The following is a 25,225-nucleotide window of genomic DNA, read 5'->3' as shown; positions in this document are numbered from 1 at the left end:
GAAATTACACTCACATTACACTTGAATCAAACAATGATGTAATTACACTCACATTACACTTGAATCACACAATGTTGTAATCAAACAATGTTGTAATTACAATCAAACAATGCTGAATCAAACACTTGAATCAACTCAACTCATAGAAGCAGAAATTACACTCACATACAGTAACAGTGGGTGCATGGGTTTTCACTTTTAACTTTTAACTAACAATAGAAAAAAATGTACATACTATAACTTATGTAACTCGGGTCGGGTCGGGTCGGGCCCCTTCAAACCCGGCTCGACCCAAGATTCATGCGGGCTTTTGAATGCTAAACCCGGCTTGACCCGAAACCCATGAAACCGGCCCGAACCCAACCCAGGGTATTTTCGGGTCAGGTCAATGCGGGTCGGGTAAAACCCGGCTCGAGTTGCAGCCCTAACAAATGGAAACTTTAAAGTGAAGGATGGATGAAAATCAATGCCAATGGCTTGCCCAATGATAATCGGTATTTCTATTAGACTTGGCAATCAAACGGGTTCTTGAGTTGGTATTTGACAAAAAAGTACAAAAGAAAACTTAGGGATTAAGAATGATTCCCTCCTATAAGATCAATTCATTAAAAGAGAGATTGATTGACCCACATTACTCTGGACAAGATTGATTTCTACTTAGTTCATGTGTGATCATACATAGAGTTGTTCTACTCTTGTTTCCACTAAATATCCTACTTCTTCACAGCACAACTGATGCAGCCACACTTTTGGCAACTTCGAGCCAAGGGATTTTGTTTGCTAATAATTACCTTCGTCTTTAGAAACGAAATACATTTGAGATGTTAAGATATATTGTTAGGAATTTTATATCTATAGTAGTTTAGAAAGTTGACTTTCATTAGAAGTCTATTATTAGAGGCTTTTCTATTGTTTAGAGATTTGGTAGTTATATTTAGAAAGCTGCGAAGATGAGGATTTATGCTTAATATAAAAGATGTATGGGACATTTGAAAGTGACTTTCATTGGAATGTAAAATCCCTACCAAGTTGAAGGGAAAGTTTTATAAGACAACATGCCACCAGCCATGTTGTACCGTTCAGAATGTTGGGCCACTAAGAAGCAGCATGTGAATAAGATGAGTGTCGCTGAGATGCGAATCCTTGGATGGAAGTGTGGCCACACAAGGTTAGATAGAATTAAAAATGAAGACATTCGTAAAAAGGGGAGGGACACCAATTGAGGAGAAGATGAGAGAGCGCCGCTTGAGATAATTTGGACATATCCAACGTAGGCCTTTGGTTGCGCCGGTGAGAAGAGGCGATTCGTACCAAATTGATGGAGTAAAATGAGGTAGGGGCAGACTGAAAACAACTTGGGTAGAAACAGTGAGGAAAGACTTGATAGCTAGGAACATAACAGAGCCAGGATTAGAGCTGGGTAGATTCCTTTCACCTTCTTCATGAAATTTTCTGAACGATTCATTTAGCCAACCCCAACTAGTTTGGGACAAAGGCTTTGTTGAGTTGAGTTGGTGGGGGTTTATCCACCAAAATATTCAAATCAATAGTGTAAATCACAGCCTCCTTTTGGCAAAAAAACAATTTCAAGTGTAATACGAAGGAAACAAAAGGAGGCTAATGATATTGGCACTACCATGTTTTGATAATTGAACAAACCCATCTTGTCTTTTATAATTTAAGTAGCTGTCAAATGTTATAATGACAGTTCCCAAAAAGCTCTCAAAAAGCTCATTAAAAAGTATTTTTTTATAACTGCACGAACTCATGTTGTCTTTTATAATTTAAGTAGCTGTCAAATGTTACGACAGTTCCCAAAAAAGCTCTCAAAAGCCCATTAAAAAGAAGAAGACGAGCTGAGTTAGTGCAATTATTAAAAAAAGGTACTAGTGTCAAAATCACTAGCCCAACATAACAATCTAAAAAAAAAACCCAAAAAGAAAGAAAGAATAAGGGTTTCTGATTTCTCCTAACATTTAGTAAAAAGAACTAACCAAAGAGAATCAGATCTCCATCCTCGAATGCAGGAAGCTGACCAAACGGCTGAAAAACAAAAAACCCAACAAAAGAAAATCAGGAAAACAAATTCATGAAGAAAAAAATTGGAAAAAATTAGTAAAGAGATTAATGGGTTAATTACGTTGAGGGAGATAAAGGGTTATTGCTTATGAGCACCGGTTGGAAAATTAACGTGTACAAGTTGGAAATCAATTTCCTTGTCATTAAGACATGCTATAACACGTGCAGTGTTTGAAGACATTGGAATCCCATGTACTTTGATCCCCATCTCTCTATCTCTTTGCTTTGATTTGCTTTACTTCCTGTGTTTTTCTATGCGTCTATGTACATATTCAAGGAAGGAAAATAGGGGTCTAAGAGATTAGTTGCAAAACAATTAGCCGTTCAAGTGTAAGGATTGGGTGACTTCAGTGTACAAAAAAAGGTGACCAATTTTGTCTGACTAAACTCGTGCAGCCGACACAGCTAAGATAAAGATACCACTAGGGGTGCAAGTTTGGCCCTGACCCGCCCTGAGCCCGAACAGGGTGTGGGCTGGATTTTCCAACCCTAAGAGCGGGTCAGGGTTCATTTTTTAGGCCTTGACTCTGACCCGGCCCGATCCTAAGTTTTCTATTATAGAATTGAACCATCTGTGCATGTTTCTTTTGCTAATGTTTTCTATTATCTTTGATTGATGTTTCTTTAGATTGTTATTATTAATTGTCTATGCTGCTCGTCATGTTGTTGAATTCATATTGCCTTATTCTATTCGATTTCTTTCTTTATTGGTCATTTTGTTCTATATGATATGTGGGTACTTTATTTTTGGTACTCTTAACAAGTATTTGCACTAGGGTCAATCAGGGCCAGGCCGTGGTCATTTTGTTCTATATGATATGTGGTTACTTTATTTTTGGTACTCTTAACAAGTATTTGCACTAGGGTCAATCAGGGCCAGCCCGGCCTGGCCCTATTCAATCAGGGCCAATCAGGGCGGGCCAGGGCCGCGCTGAGGTTTTTGACCCTGACTCAGGGCGGGTCAGGGCCGAGATAATGGATCCGGGTTTGGGCTGGGGTTCTGAAAAACCCGACCTTGTTGCAGCCCTAAAAACGCAGGTTAAAATTACGAAAATACCCTTAGTCTAGATAATTTTTTTTCTTGGAAGATGTGCTTGGATTGCTGTAGTCATCCTTTTCATTTTCTATTGTTAGTCTCACCTAATCCTTAGCTGTCAAAGTTTTGCAACCAATCTCTTATACCCCCATTTTCACATAGACACGTAGAAAACACAGAAAGTAGATCAAATCAAAGCAAAGAGATAGAGAAATGGGGATCAAAGTACATGGGCTTCCTATGTCTACAAACACTGCTCGTGTAACAGCATGTCTTAATGAGAAGGAAATCGATTTCCAACTTGTACCCGTTAATCTTCAAACTGGTGCTCATAAGCAAGAACCCTTTATCTCTCTCAACGTAACCCACTAATCTCTTTACTAATTTTTCCAATTTTTATCTTCTTGAATTTGTACGTTTTCCTGATTTTCTTTTGTTGGGTTTTTGTTTTTCAGCCGTTTGGTCAGCTTCCTGCATTCGAGGATGGAGATCTGGTTCTCTTTGGTTAGTTCTTTTTACTAAATGTTAGGAGAAATCAGAAACCCTTACTCACCTTTTTTTTTGGGGTTTTTTTTTCGATTGTTCTGTTAGGCTAATGATTTTGGCACTACTACCCTTTTTTTAATAATTGCACAAACTCAGCTCGTCTTCTTGTTTTTAATGGGCTTTTGTGAGCTTTTTGGGAACTGTCGTAACATTTGACAGCTATTTAAATTATAAAAGACAACATGAGTTCGTGCAGTTATCAAAATTTTTTATTTTTAATGGGCTTTTAAGAGCTTTTTGGGAACTGTCATAACATTTGACAGCTACTTAAATTATAAAAGACAAGATGACTTCGTGCAGTTATCAAAACATGGTAGTGGCAATATCATTAGACTTCTTTTATTTCCTTCATATTACACAGGAAATTGTTTTTTCCACTGAAAAGGAGGCTGTGATTTACGCTCTCTTGATTTGAATCTTTCGGTGGGTAAACCCCCACCACCCTCTTTGATTTTATATCTTATCATTGACTTTTGGAGCTCTATTCAATTAATGATAAACAATCACACCTGCTAAGGCAAATTGGAGAAGAAGATGAAAGGAAAATGTCCAAGTTTCTCCCTTCCAATCAAAGTCACCTTTCAAATGTCCCATATATCTTTTATATTAAATCCTCATCTTAGCAGCTTTCTAAATATGACTACCAAACCTCTAAAAAATAGGAAAGCCTCTAATAATAGACTCCTAATAAAAGTCAACTTTCTACTACTAAAGATATAAAATTTCCTTACAATATATCTTAAAATCTCAAATTTAATTCGTTTCTAAAGATGAAGGTAATTATTAGCAAATAAAATCCCTTGGCTCGAAGTTGCCAAAAGTGTGGCTGCATCAGTTATGCTGTGGAGAAATAAGAAATTTAGTGGACACAAGAGTAGAACAATTCATAGTCTTTGTTATTCTTAGATTACCAACTGACTGCTTGATTTGCCTCTATGTGATCACACATGAACTAAGTAGAAATCCGGGGGGGGGGGGGGGGGGGTGTGAATTTTGATGGTTGCTCTATTGGAAAGTCGGGTCGTGCTGGCATTGGAGGCTTGATTCGAGACGCAAATGGTGCAGTATTGATGTCTTTCTTGGCCCCGGCTGGATTTTGTGATGCTAATGAAGCCGAAGCTAAAGCCTTACGTGGTTTGTGAAGCACAACTTGGGCCTGTAAACTTTATTTAATTTGAAATTAATGCGGAACTTACCTCTGGTCATGTCGATTAGAGTTGAAGATCATGAATCCTTCAAAGCTTTGGAACCACGAACACTATCTCCACTGCGCACGAACAAGAGAAGATAGATCTTCTAATCTGTAGAAAACCTTAGGGCTCGATCGATGGAATCGCAGGTACAATATTTCCTCTCAGATTAGGAACCCTCTCTTTATGATGTACTTACTTGAAACACTCACATGTTTTAGAGTTTCAAGACACTTGGGATTTATCCCTAAGACTCCCTTTTGTGAATACAACAAAAAGTGAATAGGAAAGCCAACGTTTTCTCCTAAAGTGGGTCCCACCAAAGTGGGCCACACCAATACACCATAAAACACCAACAGGGCCCGCTCATTATTTTGAAGGAGACTCATCGAACACGCAGCTTGGACGGCCAATAAAAGTGGGGGACCATGGAAGCTTGATAATACTGTCGCGGAGATTCGTGACTTGATGCGCCTATTAGAGCCTCAAATTCAACGTATGAGATGATTGGCCAATGAGACGAGTGATGATTTGCAAAGGAGGGTGTGGAATTGGAATCAATTGAGTTGGTTCTAAACATCCCTCAAGATGGAGTCAGATGATTTGCTTGCATGAATAATCGAAGCCATTTCACTTTTTGTTTTTTCTTTTCTTCTTTCTGATGGGTTGGGTATGTCTTATCGATTTGCTGTAAGAACTGTTACAAGCCTTTGTTGGGCTTGTTCTGTGGTTTTTTGGGGACAACTTGTCCCCTTGGATGTACCATTTTCTTCCTGGGATTAAATTAGTTACCTTTAAAAAAAAAAGTCTTAAGCCCTAAGCTTTCTTTGTTAGAAGTTTCAATCTTTGAAACCTTCTAACCTTGTTTGTGGCCTTGCATTAGGCAATCCTTTGCATAAAGGATACTAATCAACATATTTGGTACATTCTTAAAAGGCAAGTTAGCACTAAAGAAACATGCTAATCTTGTGCTAAAGAAGCCAAACAAATTTCTGCTGTTTTTAGAAGTATTATAGGAGCTTCATAGCCTATAAATCTAGACTCTTGGTCCCTCCTCCTCTCACCATTAAGTGTTCCTTCTTTTTCTGGAGAAAACACATCAAATGAGAGGTTTCCCATAAGCCTAGCGATGGGGATGAGGAGGAGAAGATCAAGGGGCGTTTCCGAGTCGTCATTGTGCTCGCAAAATTACAAAGGCTTCGTCCAATTTCAAGCTTCAAGGCAACGACCATGGTGAAAGGTACTTCTAACCCATCTCGTTAATTCAAATTTTTCTTTGATTTTCAATGCCCAAGATCCAAAGGGATCATTAAGTTAATGTTTATAATAACATTTGGTATCAGAGCGTAGGTTGTAGGCTTTGAAATCAAAGAAAAATTGAGATTTTGGATAAAATATACTTATTTTACTCCTCACCGGAAAAGTGATTCCGTCCAGCTACCGGCGAACTTTTCCTGCGATTGGCCAGTACGGTTGTGCTCCCCTCCGACCAAGCAACATTCTCCTAAAGTTTCATTAAAAATTGACGGTCAAATTGTGTGATATGTGCTTCCAAATATTAATGGCATATTCAATAACTTTTATAGAAAGTTACTGGTTTAAGGAAATCTCGTCGAGAAGACGAGTCAGACGACTGAAACTTTAATATTAATAAGGGATGTGCTAGCCACCTTCTCCAAAAGCTATTTTGCATGATTAAAGCATGTCAGTTGAATTAAACGAATAATACAATGCCTTCCAAAAGGGGAAGATAAAGATTTATTATTTTCACCCCTAGATTTTGCTTGGGACAGCCCTCTAGTGTATTTATAGTTCTCTGTTTACATTACAAGGGGTCCTTTTACATAACAAGGGGTGGGCCGGGGAAGTAAATGGGGACGAGTTTATTATTACTGATAAAATAGGGTCTGTGGTGCGGCATCGCTGTGACGCTGTGCCCGTAACGGTGACATGCGCGTCACAGTGAATACCTCAAGTTTGTGTATTTAATGAGGATCGGATCCTATAGCTTTTGTGTAAATGTGCTTATAGGCCTCCCTTTGTGAGTGGTTTTGGACCCTTAACTTTCAGTTTTCTGTTTCTCACAACTCATACTTGTTTTGTCTTATTTAGATGCATTAATTGCATAAATTAGTTTTTTCTGGTATGCATGTTTAGTTTACTTTTATGCACCCAAACACATATTGTGGATTCTTTGTATTCCCTTACTTGATCTTTCAACATTTATGATTGCTTGTTCTTGAGGTTGTGAGGCATACTATTAATTGGGTACATATTAATTTCATTATTGGACATGAATCTAATATGAAGATGTGCTTTTAAGCTCCTTTTAAATATCAAGTGCACTTTTGTGTTTTGATTTTAGTTGGATTACCTAAAAAATATTTGTGCATGTTTTGCGAATGACCTTTGGATTCATGTAACAAAGTTTTCAGAGGATTCATGATGTTTTGAAGCACTAATTAAGAGCCTAATATATGTAAATATACAATAAGGGATTGAAATCTTGCGAGTTGCATTGTTGGTTGGCCGTGGATAAACACCTTTGTTGTACTCTGTATCTATTTTGTTTCCCTTGTTGAACCAACTACGGTTCCTACGTGTTCATTATTCACATAAAAGTTTTTTGTGCCTATATGTAAAGGATTCTTTGGATTCACGCAACAAAGAATCCCTATTGGTTGTGAGGCACAAATTGAGAGGCTTACTTATGTATGCACACTGTGAGAGTTTGCAATCTTGGAAATTGCTTAAGGGCTTTGATCGGCCCAACGGAAGGTCATTGCTCATGTGTAATTTTGTCTATATGATTGCAAAATTTCATAATTGTAGCCTCTATGCATGTGATTGAGATTTTAAGTTGGATCTTCTCTTCTATGGCTAACTTTAAGGATGCAATCTCCTTATATTATTATGTGAGTATATATTACAATCTGTTGTATGAGGTCATGTTCAACTGGCTACCACCCAGGCATGGAAAGGTTTAACCCAACCAAGAATGCTTGTCCGGGTTATTTGGGTGATATAAGGAAGTTGAAAATGAATAACCGAGCTTAGAATTCTATTATGCCCAACGGTGATGGAATTTCTAGTGCTAGGTTGTTCATTTGCCTCGTGGAGAGAGCCCACTGTGTGTCGTGGTTCGGCCCAACGGAAGGGCCACGATGACACGCCGGGTATCACGGCAAGGTCACATGAGGATATTGTGGGTGATCTTGTAACAATCTAACAAAGTTGGATAAATTAATCAAATTCTAAATAGTAGGTGTTGAAAGTGAGCTTGTTAGGAAATTTCGGTCCATGACATTGAGCCCTAAAGGTGTCTGATTTGGATACCTGGTTGTATTAAAGTACATTGGTGGGATAAAACCCGTGAAAGAACGGATCGATACAGTTCTATGCTACATGGATAGACTATACATTACTGGAAGACACGCCCATCAAATTCACATATGAAGGAAACTTGTGAAAAGTCTTAGAATTTACACCCGTGATAATGCTCACAATGAGGTCATTTTAAAGGCAATATATCGAGTCTGGCAGATATAGTGACCCAACAGGGTCAATTGGTTAAAGATTAAGACTTTGTATTTAGTGTCGCCCTTATGGTAGAGGGAAGACACATCAAGTAACAATACCTTAAGTTTGTGATGGCTGTAAAAAAATGTGGTAGGACTCTATTTTTTCAAGTACTCATAGAAACAAATTCATGGATAGATTTAGATCTTACTATCCATATTTAAGTTTCGTGTGAGGATTCTTATGAGTAGATTCTAAGTAGCAGAAAATTGGATCAATACATTAGGGAATGAGAATAAAGTACGGATTGAGGCCGTTATCGTTTTCTGTTAATTTCTGAATATGATTTTCATTAGTTTCAGAAATTTTATTTCAGGAAACTTGCTTCTTTCAGCTTTGAATCAAAGTTTAGAAGCATGGCGGATTCTTTCTAATTTTTCATTGTCATTTAGTATGTAAGTGATTCTTTTTCAAAGGCAATCCATAAAGATTCGGATTGGTTTCTTCTTATTATCTGACTCGAATTACCTTACATGAGAATAAGATAGTCAGTAATGTTGGAAATGAGCAAATCAAGTGAGTAAGAGCTTATCCAATCAGTGGCTCAAACATTAGGCCATATATATATGTTCAGAAAATTGGGTTAAAGAAAAGTTCTAAATTCATTTGATTTTACAGATTACAGTGTTTTTATGGATTACATTAAAGAAAAACATATAATGGTAAGGGTTTAAAGGTGTCACTTAAAGTATCGGTCAACTACTGATCATTTATGGTAAGATCGGTAGACCCTTTCTAACTTTGATGGTAAGTAAAAGAGATTATTAATCTCTGACTCTTATAGTTTAATTTTTCACATGTTTATCTCTTTAATTGAAGAATGAAAGCCGTCGTCTGAGGATTTTGGCCTTATATCTTAAGAGAACAATATTGCTAAAAACGAGACCGTACACTTATTGACATAATGATGAGCACGTTGTGCAAATCATCCTTACCTGAGTTTCTATGGGGAGATGCCTTAAAGCCAGCAGTGCAAATTTTAACTCAGATTCTTTAAAAATGTTACACCTAAGACCTCTCTGTGTTAAGGGTCAGTAGGGAGTCGAAACTAAAACAATTGCACATATGAAGATTCATTAGCCGAGACTAAAGTATACAATCTCCAAACTAGGAAAGTTGGACCCTAAGATAAGTAGTTGCTATTTAAGTGGTTATTATAAAAGGTTTAAGGGTTTTTGGTTTTCTAGCCTTAGAGATAGTACCTGTATCTTAGAAATTAGATACGCCGAGCTTGGAATAATGGCAACCTTAGTGGGAGTGCCTTGATCCCACCTCAAGGTGGCAAACAGGCCGAGCCATGTCGGCACGGCACGAAAATTGTCGGCCCAGCGTGGCCTGTGGCCCGTGCCGGCACGGCACGATTTGGTCACGGGCTGTGCCGTGCCGGCACGCCAAAGGGTGGGGGTTAGGCACGGCACGGCCTGCGGCCCACTCGTGGCGTGCCGTGCCGGCACGTTTCGGCACGTAACGGTAATTCCGAGAATATGTTTTTTTCTACTGGAATTTTTTCCTAGAAAAATTCCAGTAGAAAAAAAAACATATTCTCGGAATTCTGAGAATTTTCTTGGAATTCCGATAATGCACTTGTTGAAAAAAATTGAAAAAATTTGCATGTCATTTATGAAAGTAATTTAAAAACAAAGATTGATTGTGCCTGGAATATTTATCCAGGAACCCGGGCGGCATCTTAAAATTTTATTAATATAGAAAATTATTAGAGGACATAGAACCTTGCCTCTAACCCACCAACATACAAGAAAAAAAGAAAAAAAATGAAGTACAAATACATTGTGAAGTACAAGTAGAAATTAACGACTTAAAAATTCGAATCCTCATATTTCTTCAGGTGAGTCGGTTGAGTCATCTTCTCTTCTGTCTTGTGCTCTATCATCTGCATCCAACCAGTCCTTGAGGCGCACGCATACCCTACTATTTTTTGTGACATTCTGCTCCGTGTGTCATCTAAGACCCTGTTACCTGCACTAAAAGCAGACTCCGATGCTACTGTGGACACCGGGGAGATTAGTAGATCACGTGCCATGGCGGATAGTACTTGATAACTTTTTTCATGTTCTTTCCACCATGTCAAAATATCAAAACTCTCCTATTCATCAGGATTAAGGTAGCTTGAATAATCATTTCCCAGATATAACAATAGCTCATCAGAAGATGTACTAACACTATTTATAGGTTTTTTTTTATTTATTAGTGACCAAAGTGGGTTATTTATAGGTTGGTAGTTTTGTGAAGAACTCGGTCTTCTATGTCCATGTTCTGTCTCATACAATGCATACATAGAATGTAATAAATTTGTAATCTCATCTATACTATGCCCAGATCCAGTACCTGCGTTTTCATTGCATGCATCTAAAATGACCTTTTAACCTTGTAACTTGATCCTTGGGTCTATTATTGTACTTAAAAAATATAGAGGAATTTCTTGAAAATATTTTCTGAATTTATCCTCCATTCTATGAAGTAGACTTCCATTTCCCAATCTCGATCTATTGTTTTTAAAACAAATAGTAATTTTATATATTTGACCCAAAATTAATTGTGAGGTTGGATAGTAAACACTTGGAAGAAGATTAGTTGCATTTAAAAATACTTCTAAGAAATCTACAATAATTTCACAACTATTCCAATATTCTAGAGATATAGTATGATTGCAAGGTGGAGGCATATGTTCTTGGCAAAATGTTGTAATTATAGTTTTGAACTCAAATGATGCTTTTAACATTCTATAAGTTGAATTCCACCTAGTTTTAATATCTAAGGGATTTTTTTGTAGTTTTTTTCAAATTTTTTACATAAAGTTTTAAATTCTTGTCTTCTATGCCTTGAAGACTGAATAAATTGAAGACAATTCTTAATAATCTCTATCTGTGGTGCAATTTCCGATAAACCATCTTGTACAGTTAAATTTAAAATATGGCATACCCATCTAATATGAAATAGTTGTCCATTTAAAATAGGTTTCAATTGAGATTTTAATAACCCTATTGATGCAGTATTATTACTAGCATTATCGAAGCTAATAGAAAAAAATTTATTTTGAATTTTAAAATCGTGAACAATAGATAATATAGATTTTGATATAGAATGACCATTATGCGGGAATTCTAATTGAGTAAAACTAAGTATTCTTTTTTCTAACATCCAGTTCGAATTAGTATAATGTCCTGTTACACAAATATAGCTTTCATTTTGTTTACTAGCCCAAATATCGGAAGTGCAATTTTTCCATTAAAATTTTTAAAACTTGAAATCAATTGTTCTTTGCTTTCAATAAATAATTTAAAGGAATATGATTTTATAGTATTTCTAGTCACTTTTTTAAAAGCAGGATTTAGAGCTTTTTGAATATATTTTTCAAATCTTTGACTTTCAGCTATAATAAATGGTTGCTCATCTTGTATGATGTATGATGCTAGTTCTCTCCTATTCCTATCTTGAGAATAAGAAAAAGTTCCCAATGAACTAGAAGTGAGGCTTAATTGGGTTTGTTTATTGTTTAATGACCCATGCTTTGCACCACAAACAGTGGAGTGCCTTGCCAAGTGCCCTGTTCCACCTTTACTCTTACAACTAAAATCTTTTTTACATAATTTACAAATAGCCCTTTGTTCTAAAACTCCCTTAGAATCCTTCTTTTCTTCAATGGTAAAGAACTTTCATACTTGTGAAATCCTACCTCTAAACGTTTTAGTACTAGGAGCTTGACTCCCATTAGTACTACAACGTCCTTCGGTAGGTTCAGGAGCAATTGGATATTCGGATTCTGGAGTATATGTATCATCATTCCAAGGTTCTACACAAGCCTCCAGTAATTCATCATTTCCCATTTGGTTGAAAATAGTGGTCACTTGAACCGGCCATTTTAAAAAGCTTTGGATTCGGGTATGGGCCCACATTATTTAGATGATCCAAAGCGTTCATTTGATGGGTCCTAACATAGATAGGGTATGCCCAAAAAATCAGCTCCATCGGATCATCCTAACCCTTCAATCTCTGGACGAACCTTCAGCTGAGGGGGCAAACCTTAAACAAAACGAAACTAGAGGGGATGTCTTTGTCACTTTTTAAACTATAGGGGTTGAAGTGGATGTGTCAGAAACTAGAGGGGGTGTAAATGTAATTATCCCTTAAAAAAATTACAAAGATGGACTATAAGTAAATTTTAAAAAATAAATTCTAAATACCTCAACTTTGCTTGAATTGTCCACGGAGTTGTTAAGTGCCTTCTTGAATACTAATTACCGCAAGTTGTTAAGCACCTCCTTAATCCCTTCTTCTTAATTGTTAATCGAAGTGCATAACGGAGAGAAGGATTAGAGAGACTAATAAGAGAGAAGGATTAAAGAATTGGATGTAATAAGAGAATTTGATGTAATTAGAGAGAAGATTAGAGAGAGTAATATGAAAAAGAGAGCAATAAGAGTGAGAGTAATAAGAAAGTAATAAGAGAGTAATTGAGGGTGAGAAATGAAGTGAGGGGGAGTGATATTTATAAGACTTGTAATATAATGAGTTACCAAAATACCCCCAAAATATAGTTGTTGGGGGGGTTATTTTGGTAAAAACATGTGTAATCCCTAAAGTACCTTCAAATATAGTTGTTGGGGAGGTTATTTGGGTAAAAACAGGTAAAATCACTAATGTACCCCCCAAATATAGTTGTTGGGGGGTTATTTTGGTAAAAACATATGTAATCCCTAAAGTACCCCCAAATATAGTTGTTGGGGGGTTATTTTAGTAAAAACATGTGTAATCCCTAAAGTACCCCCCAAATATAGTTGTTGAGAATGGTATTTTTGGAACACAAGAAATTACCCAATGTAATTTCTGAAATTACCCCCCTCACTAGCCGTTTTTTCTAACTTTAATGCTCTGTTTGGTTGCCGGGTTTTTATTGTTCCTGGGAGTTATGTGGGAGAAAAAAATATCCTGGGAGATAGGTGGGAAAAAAAGAGTCCTAGAAGTATCCTGGTAAAATAAAAATCCCATGTTTGGTTGACCGGATTATGGTGGGAAAAAAAAAACCTTTGTTTGGTTGGTTGAACTATTGGGTAGAAAAAAAATTCTTCTCAAGCTTATTTTTGGTTCCTGAGTTTATTTTTGTTCCCGGGGTTATTTTGGGATGGAATGAAAAGGCAATCATTACAAAAGTGGGATTAAAAAAAACACCACACAAGCAATCATTACAAGAGTGGGATTAAAAAAACCTAGTGCTAAAAGGCAACCAAACATGGGATGGGACAAAAATTTAACTTACTCTCCCACATAACTCCCACGAACAAAAAAACCCGGCAACCAAACAGAGCAAGGGGTGTTTTCGAGAAAACACAAATAATTTTAAAAAACACAAAAAAAAAAAACGAAGGCAAAATCGCCAGTGGGCCGTGCCGTGCCGCGGGCCGGCAAGCCTAGCCCGGCACGGCCCACGTCACTGTAGCAATCGTGACGTGCGTGCCGGGCGTGCCGCGGGCCGGCACGGCCCAATTGCCACCTTGAATCCCACCTCTTTATATCCAGCCATAATGGGTAATCCGTCGACTCAGTGGCTTGACGCTTCAAGCCATGAAGGAAGAGCTGCTCTCAATAGAAAGGAACCAAATTTGGAAACTCAATGAGTTGCCAATGGAGTCAAGCCAGTTGGCTATAGGCAGATCTTTTAAAATCAATATTTGACTCCAAGGATGACATTGAGATGCATAAAGTAAGGCTGATTGCAAAAGACTGTACTTAGAAGGAAGGGATATAAAATAAATGGAATCTCTCTAGTTTTAAAGAAAGATTCTTTATGTATAGTTATATTCTGTGGATCCTTTTATTCTGGAGTTGCACTGGGTGTCTCGGTAGTGGTATCTAAAGTTTTACATATTAGACATAAGATTTGGGTTCTATAAATATGTCATGGATAGATGAATATATCTTAGGGACAGTGGGAGTGATACCATCATTTTGGTACTTGTGAGTTAATGGTGTACTATGCTCTAGTAGTATTCTTTTGTCCATGTTGTATTAAGACCAAGCAAGCGCAGCCTTCTGGCTGGGTAATTCATTACTCTAGTGCCATGTTGACTATGTCTTGGAAGGAATCTTGGTATAAAGGTTTAGGTGGAACATTCTATATGATAGAAGTCTATGTCGACCTAATTAGGATTACTGATATTATCTCCGAAGGCCTATAATGAGAAGGTCCTTGAATTATCAACATGGATAAGTACCCCACTAGTGGTTCCCCTTATGGTTAGTGATGATATATTCAGTTAAGTTTACAGGTCCCAGGATCGTACATGAGCAAATAAAAGAGAATCCTCTATAGTTCTGCATTTGGGAATCTCATAAATGCTTGAGTTTGCACCTGTTTCAGCATAACCTATGTGGTGGGCCAGCTTAGAGGGTACGGATATGATCCTATGAATGGATTATTATGAAGCTGCCAAGAAGGTTATGTGTTGTCTGTAAGGGACTGAAGGCTTACATACAGTAAATCAGACGACCTTAAGGAAATTGGTTGATCTGATTCCGACTTTGTAATTGTCGGACACCTAAAGTTCTGCTTAAGGATATTTTAGCAGAAATTCTTAAATCGTGGAAGAACGTAAGATATACACCATTGGTTGCTTCCACCTTGGGTTTAGAATTCATGGTGTATTCCAAGCAAGGTTGCCAGAGCAGGAATCGAAGGCTCCCAGGGAAGAATCCTGCTTCCTTGATTCCAAGGCCTTAAGCTATGCCTTGTAGTTGCGGAATTTTGACTTTGGGTGTTACCTTGTTGATAATCAACAAGTTACTAAGAATGTGTTGTGATAATTCCGTTGCGTTTTACTTTTTCAAGAACGACAAATAAAGTAAGGAGTCAGTGTGTTGACATATTGTAGTGAGGAAGATAATTCAGGATCAATTAATGTCTATTGAGTACATAAGTACCACACTTATTTTAGCATATCCAATAACCAAAGGCTTACCATTTGAGAACATCAATGACCAAAAAGCGCTCATAAGGTTGGTGGTTAAGGCCGATTACGTTGATTGGTGGGAGTCTGCATAAATATTATAGACATTGTAATGTGATCACTTTTGAGCTTGATCCTGATAAATAAAGTTATCTGCTTTCCCATTATTTGTTTTGTGCACATTGAATGGATATTGTGAAAGCGGAATGTCGATAATGACATAAAGTAGACCATGTTTTGTTCATGTTGGTAAGTTTGCTAGTTTTGTGACCATGGGGAGGTCATTGGACAATTTAATAGTCCAATGATTACATGATCCATTGTTAGTATACTTATTGAACGGAATGTAAGGAAAAGTTTATCGTGATTAGTAAGTGTTGCAAAAGGTTTAAGGCCCATGGAGGCCAAGTGGGAGATTGTTAGAAGTTTCTGTCTTTGAAACCTTCTAACCTTGTTTGTGGCCTTGCATTAGGCAATCCTTTGCATAAAGGATACTAATCAACATATTTGGTAACTTCTTAAAAGGCAAGTTAGCACTAAAGAAACATGCTAATCTTGTGCTAAAGAAGCCAAACGAATTTCTGCTGTTTTTAGAAGTATTATGGGAGCCTCAACGCCTATAAATCTAGACTCTTGGTCCCTCCTCCTCTCACCATTAAGTGTTCCTTCTTTTTCTGGAGAAAACACATCAAATGAGAGGTTTCCCATAAGCCTAGGGATGGGGATGAGGAGGAGAAGATCAAGGGGCGTTTCCGAGTCGTCATTGTGCTCGGAAAAGTACAAAGGCTTCGTCCAATTTCAAGCTTCAAGGCAACGGCAATGGTGAAAGGTACTTCTAACCCATCTCGTTAATTCAAGTTTTTTCTTTGATTTTCAATGCCCAAGATCCAAAGGGATCATTAAGTTAATGTTTATAATAACATACTTTACATTTTTTTATGGGTAAAAAAAATGTACAGAAGAAAGCTCAGAGCTTAAGACTGATTCCCTATTATAAGATCAACTCAATAAAAGAGAGATTGACTGACCCACATTGCTCCAGAACCCGTTTGATTGCGTCAAGTCTAATAAAAATACTGATTATCATTGGGTGAGTCATTGGGATTGATTTTCAGCCCCCTTCACATTAAAGTTTCCATTTGTGTTGTTTAGCTTGTCGATGTCAGCTTGGATATTATTGCATTAGAAAGTTTGCAGAATTTGATGATTTTCTACATTATGAATCTCCATGTTATCGCTTAGAGCAACTTTAACCGTAGTATCTTGAATTAATAACAAGGATTATAGTCTTGTTTCTGTGTGTGGTGATGATCTTGAAAGTAGGTTGATGTTTGTTACCCTCCAAGTATGTCATCTATTATTTTCTGACGCAATTGCAGTGCCTGTTTGGATTTTTTCCTGTAATTGCAAAATCTGGTAGGATTTATCATGTAGATGGAGCATGTTATCCAAGAAATGTAGCAAAATCATTATAAGTGGTATACATGATTTTCTATTTTTCTCCAACATAAAGGGCACAGTGTTGGCTCACATTCCAATTTCGATTAAGCAATGTGAATCCTAAGACCTTCCATGAAGTGCTTGCGAGTTGCAGAAATTATGCCTTGAAATGTTGGCAGGTAACCAATCTGTTTTCGTCCATTCCACTTTCGATCTTGTTCCTCCGAAGGTGAGTACTGCCATCTTGTTCCAAGTGCCCAAACAGTTTACCCTGCATTTTTCATTGCAAGAAGTTGAATTGGTGATATTTGAATACACAGAGAACTGTAAATGGGGGCAAGACGTCCTTCAATTCGAAGTTTGATTCATTCTCTTGTATTATTCGTACGATTGCTTCTCTTCCCCATCCCTTGTTGTAGATGATTCTAACACCATGTGTGTATACAATATGGCCTTTTAGGTAGCAAGAATCCAACCAGTTGAGGATTTTTCCTTTTGTTTCCAATAATGATTTACCAGCGACGTTGGTGTCTTACGTTAATTGACCTTTGCCTCTTTCACCCAAACAGTCTCTTTATTAGATGCTTATAAGTTAGAGCTGCACCATTCAATTCCACTAGCTTCGAAACCCCTAACTTCATTCCATTGGATATGATGTTTTTCCTTTTTAAATCTATACTAGACCACAAGCAGTCATGAAAACTTCTTGTAATCCTGCCCATGAAACTTCAGGGAATTCAAAATGTGGTAGAATTTACCCATATAAAATAGAATTTAGGCCTTCCATCTGCCATGTTTATTTTATTATCTGTCACTAAATCCTCTTAATATCATCCTTATTTTGTCTTCTTATTGCTGAGTTCTGGTTTGTTTTCTTGTCTCTGAATTCTGGTCTTATGATCTGACTGCCAGAATCGCGCGCCATCACCAAATACTTGGCAAAAAAATACGAGGAAACAGGTCCTGATCTTTTGGGACACAAAAGCCTCGCCGAATCTGCATTAGTCGAAGTGTGGCTAGAAGTGGAGGCCCAACAATACAACCCATCTATCTCACCCCTTGTCTTCGAAATCCTCATAAAGCCATTGCTTGGAGGGACAACGGACCCACAAGCTGTTGAGAAACATGCTGAAAAGCTTGGAAAAGTGCTAGACGTCTACGAGGAGAGGCTGTCCAAGGCCAAATACCTTGCTGGTGACAATTTCACATTGGCTGACTTACACCACCTTCCTTATACCTTCAATCTCATGAGCACTCCCAAAGCGACTCTCATCACGAGCCGCCCCCACGTGTTGGCTTGGTGGGAGGACATCTCGTCGAGGCCTGCGTGGAAGAAGACCGCGGAGGGGATGAAGTATGCTTAGTAAAAGTCTCTGTTTTGAGAGCTTTGATGATCAGAATAAAATGAGGGGTGTAATTTCTCTGCTTCTTTGTGTTTGTTTTTGCTCTGTTTTTGTTTGGAGTGAAGGGGTGTGTGTGAACATCTATATATGTTGGCCCCCATTCAAGTGTGTGTAGGTTTTTGTTTGGCTATAAGAGGCTTAGGCCCTTTGGATTTTAAAGATGGTTGTTTTTTTCTGTCTCTAGTTTGTATGTTTCTTTGGTTTTTGGTATATGAAACAGCATTGGCAGGAATGAACCCTCTAGAGGGCAGCCTTAGTGGTGTCAAAGGGCTGGTCCCACTTGTGGATTCGCTTTGAACTGTGTGTCATGATGTCTCCATCCCGTCGCATTCCATTTGGAAATAGCTCGAGCTCCAGTCAAGGAAAGCAACTGTTTGATTGTACAACATGGAGGACTTTACTAGTTGTTTACTGAGTAAAGTTAGGTTCATGTGATGTTTAGTTGTAAAAAGGTGCCAAAACCCCATAGGACCATTTACTCACTCTCTAGTCTACTCGTGAGTCGATTGTCTATTGAGGTGGCGACCTTTTCACTCTACTACTAAATTCCCCTTTAAAAGGTAGTATTTTAGTAGTAGTGTTGTAGGATTGAAGTCTCTCTGTCTAGATCTCCTCTACAAAGACGCTACTGACATCTTTGAAAGAGGAGCCCTAGGTTGATTGGAGAGAGCAATCTAGATCATATTGGAGGGAATGGGAGACACTTGAGAGGGCATGGTTGGTGAGGGCATGGATAGAGCATGAGAATTGCTTTAAAACAGTGAAAAAGTAGGGCGATGATAAATTCACACCCCTTTAAACGAGCGAATGCGGCAGACTGCAGACTCTAAGGTTATGTTTGGTTGCAAAAACATGGAAGATGGTTGGGCATTTTCCGGGGACATCATTATTAGCTTTTTTCCTACTTAGTGCTTATGTGTAGAATATGTCTTGTCTTGTGTAATCATTACATTTTTCTCTCTTTCTCTCTCTTCACTTTCTCTCTCTTCTACTATCTATTTTGGTAATGACACCCTTACATTTTCCACACGGCCTATTCTCCTCTAGACAACTCTATACATCTCCCATCCTTGTCACCTCCCCGTTGACTACAACTTCCACTACTCTCCCAGAGAACCAAACAGCGCCTAAGGCTTTTTAACTTTAAACTGGTGCCAATTATCCACTTGGGAGTCCAGTGGTGCGAATTCATCACTGCCCAGATTGGGGCAGCAATTCAGGGTAATCCCATAACCGGAGTGGCATAAGCTGCAAAGCCCTTCCTAGCAGTAGAATTCCCTTGGTCGAAGCCTCCCCCGGCTGGCCCTGCCAAACCGTTAGTCGCCTTTAGGGGATACTAACCTAATAAGGGTGTGAGAGGGGCGCCAGTTACAGCACTTTAAAGAAGCCCCCTATCACGTACTACACTAATAGAGACGTGAGAGACTGCTGCTTACTGCTCAAGTCGCAGCAGTTGCATCATCTGCTGGAATTCTCCCATTTGCTTTCTCAATGCTTCGAAGTCAGCTGAAGAGGGTGTCTACTGATTCTGGTGCTCGGGCTTATCATATAGTTAGTGTTGCTTCAAGCAAGAAACCCCCAAGCGGGGGCCACCGTTCAGCTTGTCATCAACGATTCTGGGATCCAGCCGTGGTTTCAAATTTCTTTCGAAATTTCGCCGACATTTAAATCCGAAATTTTGTTTTTTCAATACCGGATTCCGGCCAAAATTGTGGTCTCGGTTATGGCCGAAACATATATTGAAACCAAAATTTAAAACCATGGACCCAGTAAGTCAATTAGGTAAAATATATGCTCGCTAGTCTAGCTCCATGGCACCAAAAATGTATCAGGGTTCAAATGATTCACCAAAGCAGCGAGAACTTGAAGGATTCCTCGAGTATATGAAAAACAACATTTAGGTGAAGAGGTCCTACGATGAGCTCGCTGATTTTATATGGCGTCTGCGCATGAGGTTCAGTATTTTTCAAAAAGTACCATGGGGCACACTTCATAAGATGATCCAAACCATTCATTTGTTAGGCCATAACATATATAAATCGGCTATACTCCTTTAAACTCATCTCTATAGGATGATCCTAACTCTCTGATCTACTGCTGAATTATCCTACTGAGATGATTTATGGGATACAGCCTATTCAAGTCGGGCGAGAAATTATATGGTGAACACGCATGTAGATCAGTGTAGGTGGTATGACACAAGTACGGCCCTTAATATTTATCCGGCAATAGTAGGGGTGTAAACGAGCCGAGCCGAGCAGAGCTTGGCCAGGCTCGGCTCGGCTCGTTAAGCTCAAAAACTCGGCTCGGGCTCGAACTAGGCTCGGGCTCGGGCTTGGCTCGGCTCGGTCAAGCTCGCGAGCCTTACCGAGCTCGGGTTATATTCAGTTCACACCCCTCATCTTCCCTGGACAGCCCTATCTAGTGTAATTTGACTACTTTTTTTACACTATGGGGGGTGGTCCAAGTAACAAATGGGGTTCCAAAAATGAAGTGACATATTTTGCCTCCCCCTTTCACTCCATGGACAACCCTTTTAGTGTATATATTAATATATAATATATATATATTTAAATATATTAAATCCTTAACGAGCCTTAACGAGCCTGGAGAGCCGCCTCGGCTCGGCTCATTAAGGATTCGAGCCGAGCTCCAGCGAGCTTCCGAGCCCGAGCCAAAATTGACACCCTTAGGCAACAGCACCTTAAAAAGTGCACTGCTGTTGGAACAAATAGATTGTGCCCCAAAAATCACTTCCATACCCTCCAATTCTAAGCGGTAATTGATATCAGCAAAACCCGGTTTTAATTTTTTTTTCACTAATCCATCATCGTTTCTTTTATTATTTAAAGAGTTGTCAAAGTAATTACAGCTCCTAAAAAGCTCTCACAAGCCAATTTAAAAAGAAAAGACAAGATGGTTTAGTGCAGTTATCGATATAATTTCCTTCCTAAATATTTAATTTTTTTTGTCCTATCTCCCTCATATGCCCATTTACAGAACGAATATTCCATTGAATATGTTTTCATGGTGTGGGCACACTCAAGTCTCACCATCTCCTGTCCATCTCTTAGGGGGACCAAACCAAATTTTGCATGGAATCTTTTTTCATGGTGACCAAACATGGGAGTGAGGGGAGCTTGGAAAGTTCTTAAAAATTAGGAAAATAAAAAACCAATTCTAAATAGGTAATTAAATGTTTGGCCCAAAACAATGTCAAATTTGTGGACCACCTAATCAATCTGAATAATTGAATCTACTTGTGGGGCCATTATAAATGTTCTAACTAATCTAGGGAATCACGTTTTTATAGACTATTTGTGTCATCACTTTCTATGTACTCAATTTTTGTATCCTATAAGAAGAGTGATTTCAGACTAGGATGACAGGGATAGGCCGAAATTGATGTACGAAATTTCGGATTTCGGTGGAGACCGACACCGAAATGACGGAAAACCGAAACAGTATATTATTTCGGCTGAGATTTTGGAATTTTGGTCGAAATTTTGATATTTCCGAAATTTCACCCAAAAAACCTGTTTTTTTTAAATTAATTTAATATTTCACCGAAATTACCGAAATTTAATATTGAATAAAGTAATCTTTTCGGTTCAGTACCAGATTTCGACCGAAATTTTGAAATTTTAAACCTTGATCCTAAATGTATATTTCCTTAGATGAGTGATTTCAGACTAGGACGACAGGGACAGGTACTACCACTCCTGGTGCGCCCTGCAAGTGAACCACCTGAGCCGTTCGGCCCACATGCATGGTGCATATAAATGGAAAGTGGTAGTCCTAATTCTTTGTTCTTTGGAAAATAGTAAAGGTGCCTTCTTAGTCATCATATTTTTTTGGTAGGTAAGATGGGGTTGAACCTCTGACCTTCTGGTTGAAGGACAAAACCTTGAACATTACTATGGGGAAGGATTATCCCGGATCTACACTGAGGTATTGACGGTGATTCTCAAATATCGCCGGAATAAAAATTGGACCCAACGAATTCCTAATGGGAATGATGGGATCCTCTTTAATTTGGTTTGATTCTTTTGTCACATTGTGTCACCATATTTTGGTAGGTAAGCTGGGGTTGAACCTTCGACCACCATTACTATGGGAAAGTGATATATTTGGCCGTATTTCTTTTGTGGGTCAACCCCTCTAGTGTATTTATGACTCTTCTTTTCACACTACAAGCGTGTGGCCCAGGAAAGAAAACGAGGCAAATTTATGACTTTCAACATGGGAAAATGTAATTCAACAAGAGCATGATCTGAGTTACAGTCACATGCAAATCTAACGGTCATCTATTCACCAATCCAAGCTGGTCCACCGTCTCTGCACCCACCAGATCAATGGTGACAATCAATTTTAGGATCCTAGTGGGGAACTTCCCAATGGACCCATGCATAAGATAAAGACCCGGAAAAATCAACAATTTAGCTTTCATTGGCAGAACCCTAAATAAGCTTGATTATAAGGACTTAGGATCGTGCGATCAAGGTGTTCTAAACAGATCAAGACCATAGATCTAATAAGATCAAGTACACAAAGACATAAGTGGGTCCCACTAAATGCCTTTTAAGAAGGAGCATAAAAGTGACTTTCCTTCTAAGCATTTCCCAATTGCCTTCTAAAGTTAGAAAATTCTAGAAAAGAAAAATATTTTCTAAAAAAGTTAGGATCATCTAATCAAGGTGTTCTAAACATATCAAGACCATTAAACTTGCCGAAAGTATGAGGAGATCCACATATCTAATCAGATCACTAGGGGTGTAAATGGATATTTGAAAATTCGATTACCGTCCACATCCGAATCCATTTAAAGCGAATATTATCTAGATCCATTTCAAGCGGATATTATCTGAATCCGTTTATGAGATATCCGGCTCTTAGCGGATGCGAATCTGGTAAATGGTATATCTGATCCAGTTAACATCCGAATCCGAGAAGTAAATCCTTTTTATTTATTATTAATAATATCATTAATATTTATTTTTAGTAATGATACACTATCTTTTGTTTCTAAAAGAAAAGTGAATTTTTCTTTTAGAAAAAAAAAACAAAAAGTGTTTTGAGTAGGAAATGAAGTAATCTCTCATTTTAAGGGCATTCTTGGAGTTTGACATGGCTTCTTTATGAAGCGACAAATGTGGGCTGTAGAATGAAAGAGATAAATGGATGATGGTGATTGAAAGAAGATGTCATAGTTTCTTGAGAATTCTAAAGCAAAAAGGCCATCTAGGTCATTGATGGTAAATGGACGGCTCAGATCAATTGTCCAACTTAGGGTTATATAAAAACCCAGAATGCAATTAAAAGATGAGACTTCTAAAGTTTGCAAGGAGAAGGAAGAGAGGGGATAAAGGAAGAGGCTGAGACACCATCTTCGGCATTCCTTGGTGCCTCCAACCCCACCAAAATCCACCGCCTCCCCTCTCCACCTTCTCACAGCCACCTCTATCACCGCCAGTCACCTCCTTCTCTAACCCAATCCCCATCTCCATCCCCATTTCTCTTCATCTTCCACAATCAGCACCCACACTTCCCTTGTTCAAAATAGCCCAAACGCATTCCATCATATATAATAGGGGTGTAAATGGATATTCGGAAATTCGATTACCGTCGCATCCGAATCCGTTTAAAGTGAATATTATCCGAATCCGTTTCAAACGGATATTATCCGAATCCGTTTATGAGATATCCGGCTCTTAGCGGATGCGAATCTGGTAAATGGTATATCCGATCCGTTTAACATCCGAATCCGAGAAGTAAATCCTTTTTATTTATTATTAATAATATCATTAATATTTATTTTTAGTAATGACACACTATCTTTTGTTTCTAAAAGAAAAGAAAAATAGCCTAAACCCATTCCATCAAAATAGCTCAAACCCATTCCATTATATAAAAAAAAAAAAAAAAAAAAAAAAAAAACCCAAAGACCACTACCAACACTATCATCCATCACCACTGCCTCCCTCTCTCTCTCTCTCTCTCTCTCTCTCTCTCTCTCTCTCTCTCTGCCTTTGTTTTAAAAGGAAGAAGAGGATCTCATATATTTTAGGGTTTGAGAGTTAATTTTGTGAAGAGAATGTAGAGGTCTAATTTTAGGGTTTGGAAAATTCATTCAAGAAGGAGAAAAAATATCAAGTGCTGCAATAAAATGTTCAAATTTACCGGATAAACGGATACGGATAATATCCGAATTCGAACAGTATCCGGCGGATAAGAATTCGGTAATAAATATTAAATATCCGTCGAATCCGAATCCGAATTCAGATAGTGTATATTGTAATCGAATTCGGATATAGCCATATCCACTCAGAATTCGATCCGTTTACACCCCTAATATACACACACACAAAAAAAAAAACCCAAAAACCACTACCAACACCATCATCCATCCCCACCGCCTCTCTCTCTCTCTGCTTTTGTTTCAAAAGGAAGAAGATGATCTCATATATTTTAGGGTTTGAGAGTTAATTTTGTAAAGAGAAGGTAAAGGTCTGGTTTTAGGGTTTGGAAAATTCATTCGAGGAGTAAGAAGGAGAAGAAAGATAAAGTGTTGCAATAAAATGTTCGAATTTACCGGATAAACGGATACGGATAATATCCGAATTCGAACAATATCCGGTGAATACGAATTCAGTAATAGATATTAAATATCCGTCAAATTCGAATCCGAATCCAAATTCAGATAGTGTATAGTGTAATTGAATTCGGATATAGCCATATCCTATTCGAATTCGATCCGTTTACACCCCTAGATCAAGTAAACAAAAGGCATAAGTGGGTCCCACTAAATACCTTTTAGGAAGGAGCATAAAAGTTACTTTCCTTTTAAGCATTTCCCAATTGCCTTTTTAAAGTTAGAAAATTTTAGAAAAGAAGAAAAAAGATTTTCTACGTGAAAAAGTCAAAAAGGAAAAAAGAAAAATACGGATCAAAATTAGTTATTTCTCTCTTTAAATATAGGCCTCTCTCTCT

The 25,225-nt window shown here is 38.1% G+C and overlaps 1 protein-coding gene across 1 annotated transcript; it reads left to right on the top strand.

Moving 5' to 3' along the window:
• Positions 1–3,200: 3,200 nt before the first annotated feature.
• On the top strand, positions 3,201–18,394 carry LOC143858728 (glutathione S-transferase-like). The gene is made up of 3 exons (XM_077369474.1): positions 3,201–3,475; positions 3,571–3,619; positions 17,745–18,394. Exons 1-3 carry the CDS (start codon positions 3,329–3,331, stop codon positions 18,194–18,196), a joined length of 648 nt encoding a protein of 215 aa, XP_077225589.1. The 5' UTR covers positions 3,201–3,328; the 3' UTR covers positions 18,197–18,394.
• Positions 18,395–25,225: the final 6,831 nt, after the last annotated feature.

The sequence above is a fragment of the Tasmannia lanceolata genome, unplaced genomic scaffold (genome assembly GCF_043159265.1).
Source record: "Tasmannia lanceolata isolate RefF3 unplaced genomic scaffold, GAP_Taslan_0.1 ptg000002l, whole genome shotgun sequence".
Taxonomy (NCBI): domain Eukaryota; kingdom Viridiplantae; phylum Streptophyta; class Magnoliopsida; order Canellales; family Winteraceae; genus Tasmannia; species Tasmannia lanceolata.
Note: the sequence above shows the minus strand (reverse complement) of the source record. Positions and strands in the feature narration are given on the sequence as shown.